Source organism: Theropithecus gelada, chromosome 6, assembly GCF_003255815.1.
Source record: "Theropithecus gelada isolate Dixy chromosome 6, Tgel_1.0, whole genome shotgun sequence".
NCBI lineage: Eukaryota > Metazoa > Chordata > Mammalia > Primates > Cercopithecidae > Theropithecus > Theropithecus gelada.
The window spans coordinates 165,031,994-165,055,877 of NC_037673.1; the positions used below are offsets into that span (position 1 = coordinate 165,031,994).

The 23,884-nt window shown below is 43.6% G+C and overlaps 1 protein-coding gene across 4 annotated transcripts in view; it reads right to left on the reverse strand.

The window, feature by feature from the left end:
- SLIT3 (slit guidance ligand 3) overlaps positions 1 to 23,884 on the reverse strand; it is a 641,659-nt gene that overhangs the window by 176,274 nt on the left and 441,501 nt on the right. For all 4 annotated transcript variants that reach the window (XM_025387957.1, XM_025387956.1, XM_025387959.1 and 1 more), the window contains exon 6: positions 7,236 to 7,307. In XM_025387957.1, coding sequence (XP_025243742.1) covers positions 7,236 to 7,307 — 72 coding nt within the window. The remainder of the gene's footprint in view (positions 1 to 7,235; positions 7,308 to 23,884) is intronic.

A 23,884-nucleotide genomic window follows, 5' to 3' on the forward strand; every position in this document is an offset into this window, starting at 1 on the left:
GAAACCTAGGTGAAACATTTTATAAATAAAAAAAAATGAGTCTGGTCTCTGTTGTAACACACCAATTTTCACTGTAGCTCCGATTTTGTTCCTTATTAAAATGAGAAAGAAAGATCACCATTTAGCCAGAGAAATGCAAAATCAAAGGTAATGTGAAAAGTGGACTGGTTCAGTAAAATACTACGCTGTTCAACATTTAAAATGATTCTAGGACAACCACATCGTGTTCTGTTCAGAGACAAGTCATAACAGGGACTCTAGAGACTGGTGGTGTGGGCTTCAATTCAGTTAATTAATTTCAACTCGATTTGGTTCCACATACTTTAACTGGCCACCGAGTACGTGCCAGGCATGAGTGAGGTGTGGATATAAAGCAGAGAAACAGTACAGAAGTATTTACCAACTTTACTTATTATGAGCGTCTTGATTGGGAGCCTGCTATTTGCTAGGCACACACCAGCGGTATCTCTTTTAACTCACACAGCTATTCTCAGGGGTGGGTATTACAGTTTCCATTTTTCAATAAGGAAAGGAACCCCAAACCACCTAGTCTGGTAAAGATGAGCTGGAAGCTGGTTCTATGAGAGGACTCTAACCCCTCCAAAGCTCAACTATGGCTCCATACCTTCATGTCTGGGGCAGTTTTGTGGACCTGGATCTGATGCTGATAAAGCTGAGGTCATAAATTTAGACCTAAGCACCCCGTGGGTCAGTGTTTCAATAACTATGGTTTCTGAATTATTCTGGGCATTCACTATAGAAAATAATCTCAGTAGTGCATATAATTGTTTCTATGTATGTGTGTTCTGGTAGATGCTTTTAATTTTAATTTTTGTTAAGGGCAGGGGCTCAGGTATCAGGCAGAACTGGATCCGAGTTTGGAATGAGTAGTCCCCTTGTACTTGCCACTGTGACTCTGGGCAAAACTTTTCTAAGGATCAGCTTCCTGACTGGTGAAATGAGGCAATTCCTAGGATGTGCCTCATAAAGTTGTGGTGAAGATTTAACTGAGATGCCTCATTCTACTGACTTGTCACAGTGCCTGAAGATGCTCAAAAATAGAAGTAGACTCTCAAAAATAGATGCTCAAACTTGGAGGCTCTAACAAGAATAATATAATCATAGTAGTAATTGTTGTACCATGGTACTATATATTATTGCTACATCATTATTATTATTCATTAATCCTCTGGCTCTGCATCCAGAGGAAGCTCAGCTGAAGTGGCCAACACACTGCGACTTGCATTAAACTCTGGGTTCTCTGAAGTGGGCAACATTGTGCTTGAACATCCTAATACCCTGTACCAGGACACCAACCCCGCTCTAGGATAGTGAGCACACCCTGACCTAGGTTTCAGGACTGCTGTCAATTTGTTTCCACTGCCTTCCTCTTGTACTAGAAAAGGACCTTTTCCTCATTCACTCTTCTGCATCTACCTGTGGGGTTCTGCGTCAGGCCACATTGAACCCACCAGGATATGACTGAATTAGAACTACCCTAAAAGTCTGGTTAGTTCTGCTATTGCTTTAATTCTCGAATCTCTCCTCTCTAAACATGGGCTCGGCGGCCTCAGTACACCAGTTGATCCAGGGGCCTGGGGAACAAGAACCAGGGCAGGTGGGGTGGCTCTTGTGATGAACAGCTAGAGTCACCTCTTATTTTTCACCCTCATAGGCATAAAACCAATGACAACTGCCGTAACCTCAAACGCAATTTGGAGACTAGTTTAACCCTTGAGAAGAGCTTCTCAGAAGGTAAGATGCGAGGGATTCGTGACTGCCTCTGGGGTGTCCTTGCTTAGGTTCGGGTGTCCTGGACTCCACGTCACTAAGCTCTCTCTGTGTGCCCAACTCCACCACGCTGGTGAGCTCTGGCCTATGGAGCTCAGCCCACCAAGCACCTGCTCACTTCAAGCTTTACTGTACCCAGCGCCCAGCACTGTGCTGGCCACACAGCGTGTCTTTGCTTCTTGGATGGGTCAGCAAAGGGGTCATGTGGGCTGGCAGTTAATGTAAATGGGTAGGGATCAATGGCAGAATGGGGTCTACATGCCCCATCCAAGGAGGACAGGTGCTCCCCAGCCACAGCTGACTGCAGTGCGGAAATGCCCCCCACAGTTGCCAGCGCTTCTGGTTTTTCTGGAGAAGCTGAAAATCTGGACTTTTATGTAAGATATCTCAATTTTCAAATGTGAAACGCTCATCTCAATTTTTAAAAGACATTACACAGGACAAAAGAAAAATCTCATCTATGGGAGCAATATGGTCTGTGGCCTAGTTTGTAGCCTCTGATTTAAAGAGAGCTAAAAGCTGGATCATTCCTTGATTCTGTCATGGACAAATGTGTGCCCTACCCCAATTTCCTAAATAACACCCAAAACTAAACGGCGGGTTTTGAAAGGATGAACTGTGCTTGGGATCCCCAATCTTACCAGGGGATCCCTTCTGAACAATCTAATTGCATGGAGGTGCCCAGTGTGGACAGAAACATGGGTCAGGAGTCCCAGATTCTAAGTTCCCCTGTTACCGCGGACTCGCTGCTGACCTCAGGCAAGTCTCCCAGCCTAGGGCCAGGCCTAGGGTGAGCCAGGACAGGTGCTCAGGGTGCAGACTGCTAGGCTGCTTGGGCCTCTCTCCAGTGCCTGCTCTCTGTGTCTTAATCTGGACAACGAGCGGTCATCCTGGAGACACCTAAGATCCCACCAGCGCCAGCCTATAATAATGTCAATGAATTTCCAAAATTGGCAAGTGTCATAAGTGGGAGTGAGGGCTTCCAAACAGTACATGCTGGTTATCCACGGACCTGTTGGGATCTCCATGCCATTTAGCTGGCACCAGTGATTTCTCAAGGGCAGAACAATCACCGGGAGATGAGAGCATTTTCAGGATGTGTTTCTGTTGTCTGTGGTCCGGCATTTTTGACAACGTATTTATTGAACTTCTGACTTGCTACCTTTCGTCAGGACACAATGTCCAAAAGGACTTTTTATTCTCCTATAATACTATTGAAAAACAATTTATGACATATGTTATTAATGAGGTTTTCTCATTTTTGTTTAATTTGTTCTTACTTTTTAAAATTTTCATTAGAGTTAAGCATTTTTTTTTTCTGACCCACGATGGCACGTTGGGCAGGGAGGTGCCACGATAACTGGTGAAATGCCTGGCCATCCTCAGCCTGGCTGGTATGGGCTAGAAACCCAGGGCTCAGAGCACCAGCACAGCGCGTCCTGACCCCACAGAGCCAGGAATGCAGTCCTGGCATATTCAACTGCAGTATAAGCATGACTTACCTGGAGAAAACCTAGTGTGTGCAAACTGCCAAAAGCACAGAACAGGTGGAGATTAAAGGGCAATGATTTGAGTAACAGCAGAGGGTCTGACTCACAGAGGCTCAGTCCCTCAGTTAAGAACCTTAAATGCCACAAAGCTGAGGCTGTATTTTTTTTAGTGGGGGAGACAGGTCTGGAAAGCAGAGCCCCCAAACTGTGGCGTGCCGAAGTCTATGACAATGGCCACAAGAGGGAATAAATCATCTCTGGGACGACAAGTATATCAGTGAAAAAGCAGGATGAGTTCCTTACTCCTGCAGGTTTGATTTACCTTCAACTTTGTGGGCACCTGTTAACTGGGTGAAGGGAATGACAGGGCCAATTTCACAAACCTGTGAAAGGCTCCAACTTTCTCCCCAGCGGGATTGTGAGTCATTGCTAGTTTGCCTCCATCAGTTCTTGGAGGCCAGTTCACACCACCCCGCAGCCCACACCCACCGTACTTCAGGGCAGCCAATCACCATGACAGCCTTGGCAACATGCATCCAAAAGGCAGCTTTGTAAAATGGTTAGCACACAGGCTCTGCTGCTAATTATTAGGTAAGCAGTTACTTGGCTTCTCTGAGATGGGCTACTTTTTTGATAAAAGCAGGGTGATGGTAACAGGAGCTCTATTGAGAGACTGTGAGAATGGCAAGAGCTAGCACATGTAAAAGCACTGGTGGTATCACTGGGCTTGAGTAACTGCTAGCTATTTTCATTTTCCTCATTATTCCTCCCCCGTAGTGGCACGGAAGGCCATGAGAAGTTTCACCGCTCATGCTATCCTTTTCTTCTTACTTCCTGGAAAGGGGAGGGGATGGCTCCTTTCTCTGTCCACCATACTCTGTGCTGGGCATCCCCCATTGGGAATGAGTCAAAAATGAGGTTGAAATGGGCAGATTTCAGTCTTTCTCAACCTTGTACCAGTTCATTTCTCCTCATAGTCGGTGGCTACCTGTCAGGCTCACCTCCGACGTTCTCATTCAATGTAACTGGTAAAACCATCGTCAGCCTCGATGGAAAGAAGTTTTATGGTGTTTCCATCCACAGGAGGGATGGAATAACAGGGTTATGGCATGTGAAATACTTGTATTTGCAGTTGACATCCATAAACTTTCCTTAAGTTAATTTGAGAGCTTTCTGGGACAACTAATGTGTCTTTCCTTGATTTCTACTTCACACTGCCTAATGTCAGAGAAAACACACCCGAAACATTATAATTTATCTTCTTACTTTGCAGACGTTTAAGCTTTAGATATGTTAAAATGCTCTTTCTGGGCATAGGATGTTTTGAACTCTCCTCTTTCACTCAGAAACGTATCAAGCTAATGTGTGATACTGTCACTGAGTTCCTATTTATTATTTCATTGCCAGGATTCTTTATGGTGCCTAAATTGTGATTACAGAGAAGCATTATAAAATGTCAATGTGTGGATGAGATTTGGAAGGTCCTAGGGGTGGGGAGGGGAGGTTCTTTAAATGGAGATGTCAGCTCCAGCCAATTTCAGAATGGCTCACCATTAAGATGGATGGTTTCAAAGCCGTGTGCCTCTGCTGGAAATTAAAAACCCACGGAATAACTGATTATGATTAATTTTAAGTACTCAGCCATGTGAAGCCAAATGAGAGTGTCTTTAAAACAAAGCTATTGATCTGGCTTTGTTTGGAATTGAGAAGATAAACGAATCAGATCCTATGGGCTCTTTGCAATGATAGGGAATGAGAACTTTGTTTTTTTTTCTTTCAGTCACAGGTTTTTAAAGCTTCAACTTGGAGACACCTGGTGCATCTGGATATCTTTTTTTTTTTTTTTTTTTTTTGTTTTTTGGTATCTGAGTACATTTGGTATCTGTCCAAATCTGTCCTGGGCAAGGGCTTGATGGGGGTGAGGGTGTATAGGGGCAAAAGTTAGGAAAGTAGAAGGGACGGCACTTATGAGAGCCCTTCCTATGTAGTACCCACACTGGCTGTTTTTAAAAGTTGAGGACATAGACTCAGAGAGATTAAGACACTTGACCCAAGCCCCACCTAGGTGTGTCTGACTGTAAAATCCTCTCTTCTCCCTCAGACTGCCTTCCTAGTGAGGAGAGACAACACCATTCCTAGCACAGAAAATGAACACGAGGGCTGTCAGGTTGTCACAGCTGTTTCGTGGCAGCTGGTGACTTCCATTTCCTGGTCTCTTCCCAAGGAATTTTCTCATCTTTCTCATCCTCTCTGTCAAGGGAAGAAAAAGGTGATGGGCTCTGAGCAGCCCTTCCTACAAATGCTATTTTGCAGGCAGGGAAAATCCTGCCTACCCTTCTTAGCCCCAGCCTCCTGATAAGAGGAGTCCTAGGTTACTAAATTTGGGCTGGCATCCTCTCCCTCGCAGACAGGCATTTGTTGCCGGTTCCAGGGTCAGAGTTTGGGTGAGGAGAGACAATCTATTTCAGAAATGACAATCTGACCTCCCCGACTGTGGGTCCTGTCTTTTCGGGACTGGGAATTCTCAGCTTTCATCCGATTTCAAGCAGCTTGCAGCATCAGCATCCCCTTTTATTTCCCGTGATTCCTCTTGGAATCACCTTCCTCTCAAACAACGTGGCGAGGCTCTCTCCAACCCGTTGCTAGTGTCTGCGGGGCCAGGTGAAGAGGAAGGCGGAGGGAAGACCTTTCACTCATTCTTTCACATACAAAGGAATGCTTTAAAATACTCATTCACTTATTTATCTGGCATTCATTGATTCTTCTGGAATCAGAGATAGGTAACCTGCGACTGTGTAATTTCTTATTTTTAGGAGGATGCTCGAGAAACCCCACTCTGCTATCAGTCACTGGCTAGAATCGTACCATGGGAATTATTTTTAGAACCAAGCAGCTACAGAATTTGGAAAGGGGCAGTCACTCCCAAGACAGAGCAACCAACCCTTTCATTTTACAAATGAGGAAACTGAGGCTCCCAGAGCCGAAGAGACTTGCCCAAGGTCACACGACTAATCAGTGGCAGAATCCGGACTTGACCACACGTCTCCTGACAGAAGTGACACAAGTTCTTCTGGGCTGTACTGCCTTCCTCTCTGGGCTTCTCTGAATCAGGGACAGCTAGAAGTGTAGCTTTGGTGAGAATAACCAAAATGTTTTCTTACACAATTCAACTTTAGTTTGAATGACCCCAAGATGACTCCTAGCTGACTCTCCTCCTGGGACTCGGGTTTTCTTAGTTAGACTCATTTGAAAATCCAGAGCTCAGAAAGGCAACTACACATTCTTTCTAGACAAGGTGCAAAGGGTGGGATTATGGGGAAGGGGCTGCCTCCTCTCATCTCCCCCCATTGCCCACCCCCACCCCCCCCACCCCCGGCCCCTTTAAGGTCACGGTCACTGTTTAAAGTTTCAACTGAAGCCTGAGATGAGATCCCAGGAGCAATAGCAATGACTGGGCTTTCCCAGGCTGTGTGGCGTTCCCCTGCCCTGGACCAAGGTCCCTTTCTGATTCAGGTAATTCCAGCTGTCCTCCTGGCACTAACCCCTCTCTCTCTGGCCCCAACCCCGGACCCTGTTTCCCAGTGTGCCCGCACTCAAACACACTGTCCCTGATGCTGTGGCAGGGGTCTGCTCCAGCCCATCTGTTTCTCCCAGCAACAAATACTGCGGGAGCACTGGGGGAGAAGGAGAAAGACTCGATTGAGACTTAATTAGCAGGAACCCCAGTTTGTGGGAGGTAAGAAATCACACTTGGCTGCCTGCAAACACTTTGACCAAGGTGAGCCGGAGGGATCTCCTGGTTCCCAATTTTAATAGCACTGCAGCAAAAGACCAGAAATGCATCCACACAGACCCTCCTGCACGTACTCTCCCCCTCTCTCCTCCCCACACGGACACACACACATACACACATATGCACGCACACACAAGGCAGCGATCGCAAAATCAACTCACAGGATCTCCAAATCGCGCAGCGCTCGGAAGGCTCCATCTTCAATGCAGCTGATGTGGTTGTTGTCCAATTGCCTGTGGAAAAGCAGGGGAGAGCATGAAGGCTGAGCGGGGGCAGTGTGAGGGGCCGGCGGCCCGGGCCACCCGAGCGCCTGTCCCTCCACCCCCTTGCAGGCGCTGCTGGTCCCTGCCAGGAGCTCGTGCAGAGCCAGCCTGTCTGCCACGCTGCTCCGTCTCTCCTCTCTGACTGTCTGAGAGAACTACACAGACGAGCGCACCAAAAGGCTGTCAGGTCTCAGTAAATATTAATTGCGCATTTTTTTTTTTTTTTTTTTTTTTTTTTTTTTTAGGCAGAAGGGAGTAATTTCATTACATTAGGGCATCCAATCCATTACGAGCTCTTACCGTCATGTCACTGAAACAATTTCATTAAGCTAAAGGCCTGTAAATCATTGGAGGTCACTGCTCTGCCCTCCGCGACCTCCCAGAATGCTTTTTTCCTCTCTCCCGTTCCCTCGTCTCCCTTTTACTGGAAGTTGCAGTCTTCTGCTCTGACACAGTGCTAAATCTCAAGGCTTTATCTGCCCAAGAGCGGCAAGGGTGCATGGGGAATATACCAATTCCAAATTAGACTCAACTAATCTAATTTTATAGTCTTTTTATTATTCTAAGCACCACATGTCTGTGGTGGTTTGATGCCTCTGTGCATTGTTACGGGCCCCATCTGGTAGGTCATTCTATTGAAGCATTTTCTGACTAAATACAGATTCCCTCAAACTGCACTAACCATCATCAACATTAAAGAAATTCATTGAGGGAAGCGTTCATGAAGAGGGGAAGAAGGAATATCGTTATTGCCTTAAAGATGTACCACTTTGATTTAAATTGGGGAGAATTAAATGCACCTATTTCCAGACTCCTTTTTTATTTCCCTTTCCATCCTGTGAGCATGAAAATAATGTCTCTTAAAAAGATGCCTTGACTAATATACATTCTAGTTGGAGACTGAGCTATTTTAGTTGAGGGATAATACATAGATACTGTTTTTCTAAAAAATTAAAATATATATAATGTGTAAGTCAGGATATCAACTATGATCACACCCCAACTTAAATATCATGTATTATATACATAACCCATTTTATTCCTTAAAAAACCATAAAAAACAATAAGATGTTATACAGGAATTGGTTATTGACACCAGATTGTCGTACTCTGTCCACAGAGCACACCATAGTCTTTGGGGCTGCGGGTCAGGTGAAAAGAACTATGGCTGTACTAAAAAACTCCAAGACTCTTAATTTTCTCCACCTCTTAGGTGGAAGGTTTTCCTGGTGTTGGAATTTTCATGTGTAACTTGAGCTAAACGATCCCAGGACAACTCTCCACAAAAGATGTGCCAAAGCTACCTTTGGGAACCCTCTCCCAGGGCTTTATTTTCTACTGAAGGAAGGCAGGATTAAAATGAAAATACTATTATCTTTGGAAAAGTATCCAGATGTAGAATTGTATAAATGCACACAAAACGCAATAGAGTGATGCCGTGCATTACAACAGACAGGCTCTGTCACAATATTATGGGGAATTATTAATATATCATCTCAATAGATGCTCATGATACAAGATTCAGATATTCAGAATAAAAGAAAAAAACAATCCACAGGCATCTTGAGAAGCAGAAGCACATTTTTGGTTGGCGAGTTCTGTATCTAGCGTTCAAAGTTCTCAGTGATGCCCACTCACACGGAGTCTCACCGCGTCCTCTCGACCCCTAATTCTTCTGGAGCCTTTCTTCACATGAGTTTGCTGAGCCTCTTTTTCATAGATTTCTCACAGTGTTGGGGCCGCCGATTCCCTGCAGAGGTTCTATGAAGGCAGTCTAGTCCTGCTGCCCAGCTTCTAGATTTATCATCAGCTCAGAGGCCGGTGAATCAACAACCCCTACCCCACGCCAAGGCCACCAAACCTTACCAAGCAGAAATGCAGTGGAGCTGGCTTTTGGCTCCAAGAAACTGTTCAATGAACATGCTGAATTCGGCAAAAATGGCACCATCCGCCTAAGTAGAAAAGGATCTAAATCATCACACTGAGAAGTCTGGGGTGTGTAGAGATGGCAGTTTGTGGTGCATCGGTTTTCATGCAGACATTTCATAAAGGTCCTTGCTATTAGTATATTATTTATTTACTGGATTTGTGAAGTGTTTTCTATTCCTTTTCTTTTTGAGAACACCAGAAATCAAACAGGGGACTCTGAATGTACAGAATTTTATGTGGAAAGAATGGAATCTGCAGGGAAGAAGAAAATGCCATAGAAAGAAGAGAATAAACCAAAGTGGTAGAAAGTAGCCAAAAGATTTTTAAAAAAGACTAAACACATGCTACTCAATATCCCATCACAGTCCTGCTACTCAGCAAACTGAAGTGGTGGGACAAGAGTCTTCGAGAGGGCTCTGATCATTTTCAGGCTAAAAGCAGAGACATCTAATACGTTACTAATTATGTGACGTTTAAATATTTTCAGTGGGTGGCACAAGTTGACATCTAGTTTATTTGCAACGGGGAAAATTGAGCTTTACTATAAGCATCTCTGTGGGTGTATTTTATAGACTATTTTAAAACATGAAACATCAAAATTTAAAATATTTATGCAGAAGTGTGCTTTTCTAGAAGACATTTATTATAACTGAGATTGCCTCCTTTTGTTCTAACCACAGATAAATGAAACAGACAGGGTATTCCAGTCGTGATGGTCAAGCAGCCATTCTCAAGACAAGATGCCCCATTTGTTACCGGGGTCTTTAAGGGTTTAACACCTATGGGGGCCCCATAAGGTAAACAAAAACCACAGCAGTTACTCCACTTCCCAGCTCTTATATCTCCATGGCGCCGAGCATCAGCGTATTTGTAAAAAGCCCAATTAATCGTCCATCAGCTTTCCTGATATTTCATGCAAATACACTAGGTCTCTAAAACAAAGTAAATACACACTTGGTTCAGACAGGTTTCTTTTTCTTTGCAAAATGACACCTCAGCAACATAAAAGTTAGTCCTGACACACAGGAGAAGGGAGGCAAAATAAACACAAGCCCAGCATTTCTTTGAGGATGGTGGAGTGGAGCGTTACTAAACACACAGAGAACCTTCCGAAGCTGGGGCCAAAACATCTGACTTAGCAGTTTGCTTCTAGGGGCTGATGTGACCACAGGCGGCTGATGTGTATTCTAAGCTCTCAGGTCAAAGGTCCATATCGTGTCTTTGAAAGACCTCGTTCAAAGACCCTCTCAAAAACAAATCAACAAAGCCCATTGCCTACCTTGCAACATGCACGCCATCACTCGGGAGGCATCTGCAAAAAGGGCTTTGGAAATGTGAGCAGAGAGAACTCAGCAGTTGGAGGATGCCTGAGGGCTCTCTTTCGATTTTTCCTGGGCCATAAGAAGTGTATTTCCCACAGCTGCTGAATCTTTGCTTCTTATCATGCAACATAACTCTCCCCCGTGCCCAGCGCAGTGCCAGCCACCTCACAGATGGTCACCAATGGTTGCAGAATGAGTCCTTCCGGGAAAAGGTGTCAGGGCTGAACCCAAGCTGTATGGAATAAAGCTCTAAGCCATATCGTCACGACTGTGGCCCTGTGGCCCTTCTAGTGACAGTAAAGACTGAGCACTCCTACTGTGCCTGGACAGGGCTAAGCACCTTCCCTGCTTCCTTGTCTTTCTGAGACACAGACCTCTACCAGGGAGCCCTTGGGAAGGAGGCTTGGAATAAAAAACAAGGTTTCTGTGGGTCCAGGATGAAGATGGGGAACGGGAAGACAGGAGATTTTGGGAAGCCTGGCTATGTTTTTGGAGGCCACTTTTATTGTCCTCTACTGTATACAGGATACTCAATTTGATTTACACTCCCCTGTCTCTGAATAAGCCAAGAAGCCCCAAAACATTTCATGATATTAAATTAACTGCTCTAATTTCCCCAGGAAGCTCGAATTTCGGCAAACAATATGAGTGCTAAAATGATACCAGAGTCCATTTAGAGAGGAATCCTCCAACAAGCACTAAATGCAGACTTCCCGAGAGCAGCTTTCTGACTACTGTATTTTTATACTCTGAGAATATAAACAAGGCGGAAAGGAAAGCCAGCGTGAGTGAGGACTTAAAATAATCTCCACAAACGGCAGACTGGGAGATAGCACTTTTGTAAGAATTCCCATTAGTAAGCATAATATACTCCTATTATCACAGTTCATCTCTTTCAATTACAATGTGAAATTTCATAATTGAAGCAGGATTAGAAATATTTTTGTGCTTCAAAAATTAAAGCAGCCTATCTAAATCCTTTACAAAGGGTTAAAAAACTGGCTACGATTTAAAAAGCTTCTAACTATCTCCCAACAATAACCAAAAAAAAAAAAAAAAAAAAGAGATAAAGAAATGTATAAAAAGAAAAAGAATTTTTTTTTTTAAATTTAGGATTTCAGTAATGCATTTAAGTTCCCATGAAGAATGCCTTGAAAATAGACATCTCGAGAAATAGGCTTTGGGTATCTGGAAGAAAAGCCGAATTCCAAACTAGGTATCTACATGCAAGGTCTGTATCAGGGGATACCCATCTAGTTGTTCACTCCTCATCCAGATGTTCTGGGGACCCAGCATCTCATCAGGTGGATGGTTAAACTTCGCCTGAGGGCACTGTCCCTCCAGGGGCCCCCAATCCGGCAGCAGCGTTCCGCTCTGAGCGTTCTGTTCCTGTTCCTCCTCATGCTACATGGGAGAAGTAGCTGAGGCTCAGCACCCGTTAGAGTTTAACAATTTGCTAATTTCTGAATAAAGCTATCCCTACCAAATGTGCCAAATAAGTGTGGGGACTTCTGTATGAAATTCACAAGGGAAGCCTTACTAGAAACCCAAAGCAAGTCAACAGTCATGAAATCCAACAAGAAATTAACCCGTTAAGAGTAAGATAGTACTATGAGATGTTCACACTATCTTAGGTACTCAGGATGAAGAATAAAGTATGAGACATTCTTTGAAAATATTTGGAAGAAGGTTGCCACCTTTGGTTTTTACAGCTCAATTATATTGAAAGGTTTAAGGGAATTTAAAAACCTAAACTATAATAATTTGAATTCATTTTTGATGAAATACACATATATTCATCAATGTACATATTCAAGGTATTCTTTTTCTAGACTGAGGAGAAACAGAATGTTTTAACTATAAAAAGAAAACCAGGGGAATCCCTACTTTCATGAAACAAGGCAGAAGACAAAATGTGAAACAGCCTTGACGTGCTATTTCTTTCCTCCCTATTATCCAATTGTCCTTTAAGCAGAGAATAGGAAATCTAGAAGCGCTTTTGAAGGTTGTTTTTTTATGACAGTTTAACATTCTAAAAAATCATTATTGAAGAACAAATTATAGAAGCATTTGTCTGCTGCTAGCTGGGGTCTTTGAAAAAAAATAAAGCTCAAGGTTATTTTAACTGACAAAAGGAAAAAAAAATTATCTTCAGAAGAAACGCATATACTTCATATAACTGAGTATTGGTTACACTTCCTCAGACAAATCAAACACTTGATCTAAGCCGCAATCTGCTAATGAATTGTCACTGCTTCTCATCATTAGAGGGTTACTGTAATTCTACATTAAAACAACATCTCAAATGAGCAAAAAGAGGGGAATCTATCATTTTGCTCATTTTGCACACTTGCCCACCAGACCCTACAATACATATAGATGTTTACTGATCCATGAATTATTTAAGTATCCACAGAGACCCCTGTCTCTAAAACTGGCAACTCTATGCCTATTTTTCCTACATATGTAGTTACATGTAATATTGTATCCATGTAAATACAAATATATATAACTGGTAAAGCAATTGTTGACCTCTGACGTTTAATGTGGTACAGCCAGTTATATTTACAGAGATATTTAGCTAATTGATTGTTAGCATTCCAAAGACTTCAACCAACCAAATCTACTTTGTAAAGGACAAAGTCCTAGCTTAATTAAGCTCTCTGATCAGAACAGCCTGCTTAGAACTTAGCTGAAAATTGAACAAGTCTATTTCAACAAATGTCGTTATGCATGCTTTGCCACATAGCTAGCACGACACCTTCTATTTCATATAGATCATAATGCCGTTCAACATATGCAACTTCTCAGCAGGAGAAAAACTGCATCCACTCCAGTAGATGCTCCTGAAAGCAAGCTCTGCAATAATGCAAACAGTGATGATGGATTAGCCACAAAGAGGCACACCAGACCTTGGAGAATAAAGAGGTGTTTTACACATCGCTGGGAAATATCAATAACTTCACTTCTGTGTTTACATAGTTGCCTGTATGTTGGGCATTTGGAAAATGAATTTGTGTTGAAAAATGCAGGAGGAAGATCCCTGCAAACCAATTTAGCATTAAAGATAGTTACGGGGGACAAGCAGAGATCCCACTTAATTGTGGCGAGTTTCAATTGGAAACAAATCTCTGGCATTTCTAGATAAATAAAAGAACAACAATAACAAAACAAACAACTCCAAAGCAAATCAAATGAAAACACCCCATATTCACAGCGAGAGTATCATTTGTTTTCCAGCAACTTTTAGGCCCGGGGACCAAGGAAGTTTGGTTACTGTTTGCAAAATGTGCTGTCACACTTTGAGGCTTGCCTCAAATCTACCCTCATCCTGTGGTCATCCCCATGTTAGGACCAAAGGGTTTTATACCTAGGTGGACAAACTCCCCAAGGTTTGCCTGGGACTTTCCCTGATTTAGCATTGAAACTCCTGTGTTCAATCCTGGGAAACAAATCAATTCCAGGCAAACTGCGATGGCTGCTTACCCTGTTATACCCCATGGGGCTGACTCAGTTGAAAGTAGATTTATTCTTGACATTTCATTCCCTCAACCATATCCCTCAACCTTAAAATGTCTGTTGACTCACAAACCCAGCTTTCAGTTCTGTTGGCTCTAAAAGGCTCCTCACTGCAGCTTCTGTAAAATGGGCTGCCCCTGTGCAAACACACCCATCATAAGGCAGGCGGAGTCTTGAAAGTCACTGAAACATTGGACCTTGTGTTCTCTGCCTTCCTCATTGGGAATCAGAATTTCTTTTTAAGAAGTATCAGTGTTTTACTCGCCGGCCTTACTGATGTCATGAATACTCAGAGGCTGGACAAATAAATGGCTGTCTCCATAGTGATTGGGGCAGGTTTGTGGTTTCCCTAGTTACACTCTTGAGCGATAACCATCTGTGGTTCCTCCCCGGCAGAGGCGCAGGAGGGAGGAAGAAGCGAGAAACTGGGAAGATGAAATGTGCTTTTGTTAACGGGCATGAAAAGTTATCTCCCACATCTCTGTTTTTTCCTCTGTTTTTCTAAATCACCCAGCACAAACTATAGTGAGGTAGTTTTTTTCTTTTCATCCCCATGGGGGTTTCAGAAAAAGCTTCCCACTGGGCTCTAAAGATTAAACGATTCCAGCTGTGTGAATATGACCACTAAGCAGGAGCCAGAGCTGAGATATTTCTTCCTGGATGGGAGGTCAGTGCCCAGGTGAGATGTTCGTTTTCATTCAAATACAAGATTGCAAGCATCCCCACTCTGGGTCCAGGCCATGAATCGGCCCATCCTGGGGAGCGCTCCCTGACAGCACACTGAGACCACATCATCTCCTTCAGCCTTGAGAGATCTTTGTTTCCCTTTAAAAACATCACATAGATTGCTCTTCAAGAAAATTAAAGTTTCCTTGAATTTATTCACATTTCCAGCCCATACTAACTCACCCTTTAAAGGCTCTTGTTATTGACTAGCCGTTTTTTTTTTTTTCTTATAAAAATGGAAGACTAGGGCTTGTATAATTTGTAACTATGCAAACTAAATGATTCACATCCATGCCCCCGAGTCTCAGTTGTAAAAAGCAGATAACATTTAGTCCAAAAGGAATTTTTGTGTATTAATGAAATGTGTGCATTCTGAAAATGTATTTGTGGCATTGCTTAATTTTATTTGCTTTAAAACAAGTAATATTAAATTTAGGAATTCTTTTTTACATAATCTCCAAGCTCTCTTTCAGCTCTGAAGTTATATGACCTGAAATTGGTTTCTTATGAAATTTTAAAAACATTCTTCTTCATCTAACTTAGACCCTTCTGTGATTGGAACCTCTCTCTTTATCCCTTCTTCTTCCATCCCAAATAATCTATTATTTGAGTTATTCAATATAATCTTTCTGGACTAAGGGCAGCAGTTCAGACTCACAAGCTTTTCGTACTTCTCCTGCTGTTATGAGATTGAAATACAAGAAGCTACCAAAAACCTACACCAAAGAAAATACAAATTGCTCCCTTACTGAAAGAAGGATACCAATGTGTGCACATACTCACAGTTTCCATAGTTGAGACAACTAAGGAGAGAAATTGCAAAATTTAATCTCATTTCTCGGTGGCTACTTCCAACTAATAACCAATCAAGTAATGTACCACCTAAAATAGTCAAATGCCACACCATCTATGGCATATAAGTTCTTAATCTTAACATTCCATAAACTGTACACAAACCTTCAGTGGCTCCCCGTGGCTGACATTATAAATTGTAGCAATCACAAAACCATCACAACCATGATAATAATTGCACACAACATTTATTCAACACTTATTAAGCATCAAGTATTGAACTGAGCACCATTTAAATGTCTTATGCCAGTCTGATCTCACAATAATTCCTACAGAAGAAGAAAGTGAGGCATTGAGAGCTACGTCTTTAAACTTGGCATTGAACCCAGTTCTGTCCATGCCCACGATGACTGTAAGAGATGCTGCTCCTCTGGAAACAGCCCACACTCCTTAGCCTGACCTTAGGACCTAACTCCTTAGCTGCACCTCTCTCTGTGTAATACATGAATGCACCAAGTACTTTCATGTTTCCATGTTCACTTATGCTTGTCCTTGCCCTGTTTGTGAAATCCCTCTCCATCCATCAAGACCTTCCACAAAGGCCACATACTCGAGGAGACCTTCCTGCACAAACTCAGGCAAAATAAACTGCTCTTTCCGAGCTCTCGTGACCCTTCGGTCATCCCCTCATTCAAGCACTTACTTCACACAGTAGGACGAATTGTGAATACAGGAGAAAAAAGAGGTTCAGAGAAGTTGTTATGTAGCATCAAAAAAGGAGCTCGGCTACTACATTGGAGAGTCAAGTTCAAACCTGCCTTCCCAATCCAGGAGCCTCAGGGCTCACCCATCAGGCTATTCCACCTTTCTCTGACTCTCAAAATACAAAGACAGGGAGCCTAATATCACTGTGTGGGTGTAACTCAAGTTATTGTAGGCTGGGAAGAGGATGGTGAGAAAGCCAAACTTTAGTCTCGGTATTTGTCACTGGGAACTAGTTGCTTTCATTGGACTGCAAAGTATTCTTACCCAGAAGATGGGGTTAGGGGTACGGGATGGGGGGAGCAGCACAGTCAACAGTGTCCCCACCACTGCCTCCTGTGTCTCTCAGATTCCTTGGGGGTCCCGGTCCATTTGACTTTTAGGGTCACTGGGGATGGTAACTGATTTTAGCTCCAGTCACAGAGGATCATGGATGGGTGCCTGCACCTTGAGAGGATGCTTCAATTCCAGGTCACCTAGTAGGACCCAATGGGTGGTCTTCCGACCAGGCTGGGACAGCGTAGTGCTCTCTTGGGCACAGGCATGGCCTCTCTGGAGAAATGGTTCTCTTTGCTCCAGGCAAAAGTGGTAAATTACGCCGATTTGAATCCATCATTCCTGGGCATGGCCTTCCCCAGAGGTGATAAGGCTTGTCTTCCAAGGGTATACAAGCTGCAGGAACCAAAGGAATGGGACAACAGTAACCAGATTGTGTCGTAGGGTATTCAGGCTGAGTGGCCATTAGCGAGGCATCACTCAAAGGTATGTCTGTGGCAGCAGAGGCCAATTAAAACATGTTTTGTAAGTTCAGTGTACGGGGGATATCAAGGTCCTTGTAATTAACTGCTGAGAGAAGGAGCATCAAAACTCAGCAGCATGTGCTGTGCTGATAGCCGCTTTCGATCTAGCTAACACGCAGCATGGAAATACTCTAGAAGGGGCCAGTTTCCTTTTCTTTACTATTATTTTTGAGGAATAATGAATGCCTGAACTTATCCGCAACAGGAGAGCGGGTACAGTCTCTGTTTCACACACTACTGTGCCTGGCTCACAGTGCCTGGCACACAGGAGGTACTCAGTAAAAAGCCCTAGGATCACATGAGATTCCACTTCCCACACACTAGAAAGGCTATCATTAAAATGATGAAAAACAGTAAGTGCTTGGTGAGGATGTGGAGAAACTGGAACACTCTTACATGGCTGGAGGGGATGTAAAATGGTGCAGCTGCTGTGGAAAACGGTTTGGTGGTTCCTCAAAAAGTTAAACATAGACTTACCATATGACCCAGCAATTCCATCCCTAGGGATATAGCCTAAAGAATTAAAAACTGGTGTTCAAACAAAAACTTGCACACAAATGTTCACAGCGGCACCATTCACAAGAGCCAACAGGTGGAAACAGCCTGAGTGCCTGTCAGCGGATGAGTGGATACACCAATTGTGGTACGCACACGTAAAGGAATATTATTCAGCCACAAAACAGGAATGAAGTACTGATGCACGCGGCAACATGGATGACTCTTGAAAACATTATGCTAAGTGAAAGAAGCCAGACATAAAAGGTCACCTATTGTGTGATTCCTTGAATAGAAAATGTCCAGAACAGATAAATTCATACAAACAGAAAGCAGATCAGCAATTGCCAGAGGCTGGGGGCAGGGAGGGAATGGGGAGTGACTGCTGAGTGGGTACGGAATTTCCCTTGAGGGTGATGAAAATGTTTTAGAAATAGATAAAAGTTTACCATCCCCACTCTCTTTGCCTAAACTGACATTTTTTCCCCCTGAGTCTTGAGTGATTTTTGGGAGGCTGAGGCGGGTGGATCGCGAGGTCAGGAATTCAAGATCAGCCTGGCCAATATGGTGAAACCCCGTCTCTACTAAAAATATTTTAAAAATTAGCCAAGTGTGGTGGTGGGCGCCTGTAGTCCTAGCTACTCAGGAGGATGAGGCAGGAGAATCGCTTGAACCTGGGAGGCGGAGGTTTCAGTGAGCCAAGATCGCACCACTGCACTCCAGCCTGGGTGACAGATTGAGACTCCATCTCAAAAAAGGAAAAAACAAAAATAAATAGATAAAAGCGATGGCTGCACAACACTGTGAAGGTACTAAATGCCACTGAATTGTACTTTTAAATGGTTAGTTCTATGTTATGTGAATGTTACCTTAGGAAAGGAAAAAAAAGTGAAGATTGCTCTTTCCACGACAGGCAGGAACTATATGAGACCATCCCATTTTGAGGGTGGTTTCCCTCTGATGACGTCAGAGTGAAAGACAGGGAAGCCTAGGATCAGTTCTTACACGATGAGATAGCAACCCTGATTCTATCTGGGTGTGAAAAGAATATCTTGGCATTGAAGAGCAATGCAAATGAAGGAGAGAAACATGAGGAAATTGAATTCACCTATTTTGGGGGATTATTTATAACAAATTTTAAAACTCTCTCCCCCAGCTTGCTTTGGGGATACTCCCAATCACTCAAGATTCACGGGGAAAAATGTCAGTTTAGGCAAAGAGAACGAGGAACGGTAAACTTGATGGAAGGAGAAAAATCACCTGCTAGGCTCCCAAGTCCAGTGTAAAATAGTGTGGGATTAGCCACTGTTTTGTATTTTCCACACCACTGCTCCTGCTTTTGCATCAGTAGCCAGCACAGATAACTCAGTAGATTGCATTTGCATTTCAGAAGCCGAGTTCCTCGTGTGTGTGTGTGTGTGTGTGTGTGTGTGTGTGTGCGTGCCTTTGCTCAGACTGGTTCTCTTAAAAGGGGAGAAAGGAGGCCAGGCTGTTACCCTCACTCAGGGCACTGAGGGAAGTGCTTCTGACCGGAAACCCCTGCCTGCAGAGGCTGCTGGTCTGGGTGGGCTATGGACGCATGACGGCTCCTGGGAAAGAGATGGTGGGAGGGCCTGGTGAAAATGGTGAGGAGTTTTCCCTCATGCTGTCTCTAAATTCTCTCTCAGGACTCTCCGGAGTAGCCAAGTCAGTCTCACTGGTAAATCCAAAAACATCTGGGGGGCCCACAGAGATGGTTCCCACTTGGGTACCACCTGGGTGAAGGCCAGTTCTGCCCACAAGCTTCTGGGTCCAGAGCTCTTCATTGCAGCTACTTCTACTTAACTGGCTGAAGAAATTTCTGAAGAAATTTCTAATTCCTTCCCTGATTCCAAAAGGGGAAATAAGGGCATTGTTCACACTTCAAAACTGAGGATGAGAGCCACTGTTCTGGGGGAGAATAAGAAAGAGTGATTTTCTTTTATTCATTTGTCAGCAGTAGAGATTTGTTTTGTTTGGTTTTTAAGATGGTGTGGTTTAGTGGAAAAAATACAGTTTGCTGAGGAATCAGATGCTAAGGATATTTGACCTTGTTGGACTATGGCCTAACTTCTCTGGGCTAAAATTTCCCTATTGGTAAAACAAAGGCAAGAAATAGATGATTTCTACGGGCCCCTCAAGAGCTGGCATTCAGCGCTGCTGAGTTTTCATTCAGTCCCTGAGTCCGTCCTCACATGAGGTTTTTCTCATTTTGTTGTTACAGGTACTGTCTGAGGAGTCAGATTTTATTTTTAATGCAGTACATTGAGAATGTAAGCGTAAATCTCCTCCTGTTTGGAACAGTTAAGACGAGGACTCTCCAGGGGGTCAGAGGTCTGAACAGTAGGGTGGAAAAAAACACAAGTATGAATGAATGTGGTATTAACTTCTACCAAAGCGCTCCACGGAAAACCGCCAACCTCAAAAGCCCTCAACGGTGCCCATCAGGTAGAGATTCACGTAGGAGTTCTTAGGCGGGACAAGACCAGCTTTCCAACGTCTGGATGCATACGGGGTTAGACACAAGGTGTCGGGCCACTGGGGATCCTACTACCCCATCTCTTGGAGATGCCTCCTCTTCCTGCTCAGCTCTTCTGTGTCTTAGAAACAGCATATTTTCCTGTTCCATTTGTCACAGAAACAGCTTTTAAAGAGCATTCAACAGTGTTTCCAGCATTCAATAATTTCATAGCTTTTAGAAAGCTAAGACTAGACTCCCACATCTACTGGAAAAATGAGAGTCTAGAAGTGGCGAACACAGTCTCTGAAGGCAGAAGAGGAGAAAGCCATCCCCAGGGATAGTCTCAAATGGAGCGACTCACTGAGAAGTTCCGGGAGATGCAAGGGCAGAGAATGGGCCTTCTAGGACTTTCCCCAATATTCTCCAGTAAATTACATTAGAAATGGGCCACCCCACTCCTTTGTCTCTTTCAGAAATGATCTTTGGACTTATACTGCCCTTTCTGGCAAGTTCATTCTACTTTTCTATCCCAGTTAAAGGCTAGTTCTCTTATAAGCCTTGGTTTGGGAAAAGTAAAGTCCTTTCAAGTAAGACTTGGGGGAAAAATTCCTTGTTTCCAGATCAAATGTGTTATTTTCTCAGTCATCCAAACGCCACTTACATAGTGCCCTGGACTCTATCCACAGACTCCCCTGCAGCAGCCTTCCTTATGCATTGGGCGCCCAGCAGCTTTCTGAGCTCCCTCAGCTGCTCCTGGCCCTCGGAAGCCTGTTCCTGATGGATACAAATGGATAAGCTGTGTCTTCCTATACTTCCTTAAGCTCCCTCATTCTGTTCTTTGCTTTAAAATGTTCCATTTCAAGTTAATCACCAAAGGTTTTGATTTTCCACCCTGGGTTACTCACAGGCATTCTTGGCATTTACATCTCCGGGACTCAGCACATCCCCATCAACCATATTATGCTTTGGTTCCTAGGCCCCTGGGTGGGCTGGGTGCAGGGGGTGCAAGATCCACACGTGAAATGCAAAAGTGGGTGGCTGCTGCTGCAACCCTTCTCTAAACAGAGAGTGAGGCTTGCGATGGGGTGGACACAGTCTTACAACATGAGTGATGCTATCTCTAGGACTTCAAAGCAGAGAAGTCTCAACCCACCCGATCAGGAAAGGTTGGATAATTAGCGCTAACGTTTCCTTTGCCTGTGATGGATAGCCACTTTGGAAATATTTTCCATCCTGACTTTTCCTTGGGTCAGCACTGTGGCAGAAGGAGGGGGTGGAGAGACGGGGTCTCTCTTGGTCATGATGTTCTATACTAACCCCTCCAAGAAGAGAGAGGCCCCAGAATTGTCTCTATACAAAAGGTTTGCATTAACTGTAATGAAGCAAATGACAAAATCAATAAAGTGGGAATTGCGTGGCTGTCATAAAGATGATGTAAATCCAGGGTTCACGATGGTTATGAAGCTATTTAGAATTGTAATTAAAACCAGCACCATTTTTTTCAAGATAAAAGCCCCTTTGACAACCATAAATGCAAGCTACAGGAAATTTTCAACAAATATATTCAAAATTAATGTATGGCACAAAGATGGCATAAATTAACTGAGGATAATCCATAAGCCCAGGCTCCAGAATGTAAGAGCACTGAGTAAAGAGATTTCGATTTCACGTTTGGTTTTCAAGCAATGTGGTTTTCAATTTTAATCAAGTTAAAGCTTGACAGAGCACTTAGAGACTCTGAGTGAATGGCATATTTCTGACAACTACTTTTCAATGAGACTAAAAATGCTGTCTCTGTATTTGCCCAACTTGAGATCTCACGGCATTTGCTATTTTATGCATCCCACACATTTCAGAACAGAATTCAGGAGCGTGCATGTAGGAGATGACCTTTTTGTTTTATTTGGGAGTGGGAGTAGGACGGGGAGGGAGAGGAAGGGGATGGGCTGTCCAGGTCTTCCAGTCCTAACGAGTTATCTTCCTTGGACTTATTTTCTGCGCCCTGATTACCAACTGTAACACTGAGATTTCTTGGGAAACATTCACCTACTTACTTATCTATGATCCTACCTTCCTCTTTCCTTACCTATCCACGCACCTAAATTCAGAACATCACGGTTTGCCTTTAGATCATTAACAAAATCACCTGCTATGAACTTCAACTCTGCTGAAGGAGATTCCAGCCCTCAGGGTGGTTGCAGCTATAGAATTGTAACATGCCACTGTTGAAAGTGATCTCAGAGATTATCAGATGCAAGCCCATAATTTTCAACAGAAGAGGAAAGTAAGGATTAGAGAGAAGAATTACTTAAAATCCTGAGATAGCATTTGGCAGAGAAGTAAGGACTTGATTGCTAAACCCTTGGGTCACACTGTTTAGAGACGAGTGACACCTGATACACCAGTGAAAAAAAGTAAAGCAATAAAAGGTGATTAAATTATATCTTCAAGTCTGAAATGCTACTAGAACTCAGGGATGCTTGACGCTTTCATTCCATCTGGGGCTTCAGTGTGGTGAGAAGTGGAGGGATTGAGGAGTCCCAGGGATTTAGGGGTGTATTAATTATGTTTTTAAATTTTCTCTACTTTAAAATAGTTTGACATCTTGTTGGGGGAGGGAAGGGTTCTTGGCATGGGAGAGACTGCCCCTTCCAGAGCTAGCTCATTCCTAGAGACAGTAAACATATTGCCAATGAGCCTATCTTTCATATACAGACCAACTAATCCCAAGTCCATATCCTAACCACCAGCTGTATCTAGCTCACACACCAAGCCAGCCTCTACTCTGCCCTAAATCAACCCAAGGCTGTATACAGGACGACTAGGAATAGCCCTTATGCCCCAAGGCCTACATGAATTATTCAAACTAGCCATTCTTAAGCCGTTTCCCCTGCCCTGCCTTGCCTTTCCTATGAAACCCCAATAAAGGCTTTGGCCCCAGCTTTCCCCTTGCTCCTGTTTCTGCATTCTGCCCGACTCTGGTGCTTCCTCTGCGGCCCTGAATGACATGCTGTGCCACCATTTCTAGGGACCAGTGAGTAACAGTAAACTTTTTGTAAATGGCATTGACCTGTCGGTATCATCCATCAGTCGCCTTTACAAATTAAGACCCAGACTCAGACCAAGGGAACCTAGGTGCTGGTCTTGCCAATTGGCCACATGTTTAAAAGGAGAAATTGGGACCATATGATGTATTTCTTAAAGCCCTCTCTAGCTTGGTAAGTCTATGACTTTCAGTAGGGCAACCTGAATTCCACGCAGTCCTCCCGCCCCCGCTTCCCCACCTCAGCCCTCCCAATTTGCCCCATTTCAATAGGCAGTGAGGCTGGCTGCAGTAGAGGAACTGCATGCTAGCCAAACCACTTATTATAAAAGCACATCTCATACCTGCCTTGGTAGTAAAATGGGCAAAGAAAGGAAATCATTTCAGGAAATCTAATTGCATTAAGGAGCTGATTCCAGAAAAGGGTCTTGGCTTGACATACCAAGAAGACTCATCTTCTGTGACAACAAACAATTTGCTAGAGAATATTTGCACATCCACAACCCAATTGTATGGGTTGACAGCAAGTTCCCCAAGCTGCACGTGGACCATTCTAATGGCTGGAAAGGTGTAAATGGTATGAAGCAATTTCACAATGGACCCAAATGGAAGTTCAGTGCTAGTGCTCACTTTAAGATGGCCAGAACATGTAAAGAGAGCCCAGGAAGGGTTAAACTGTT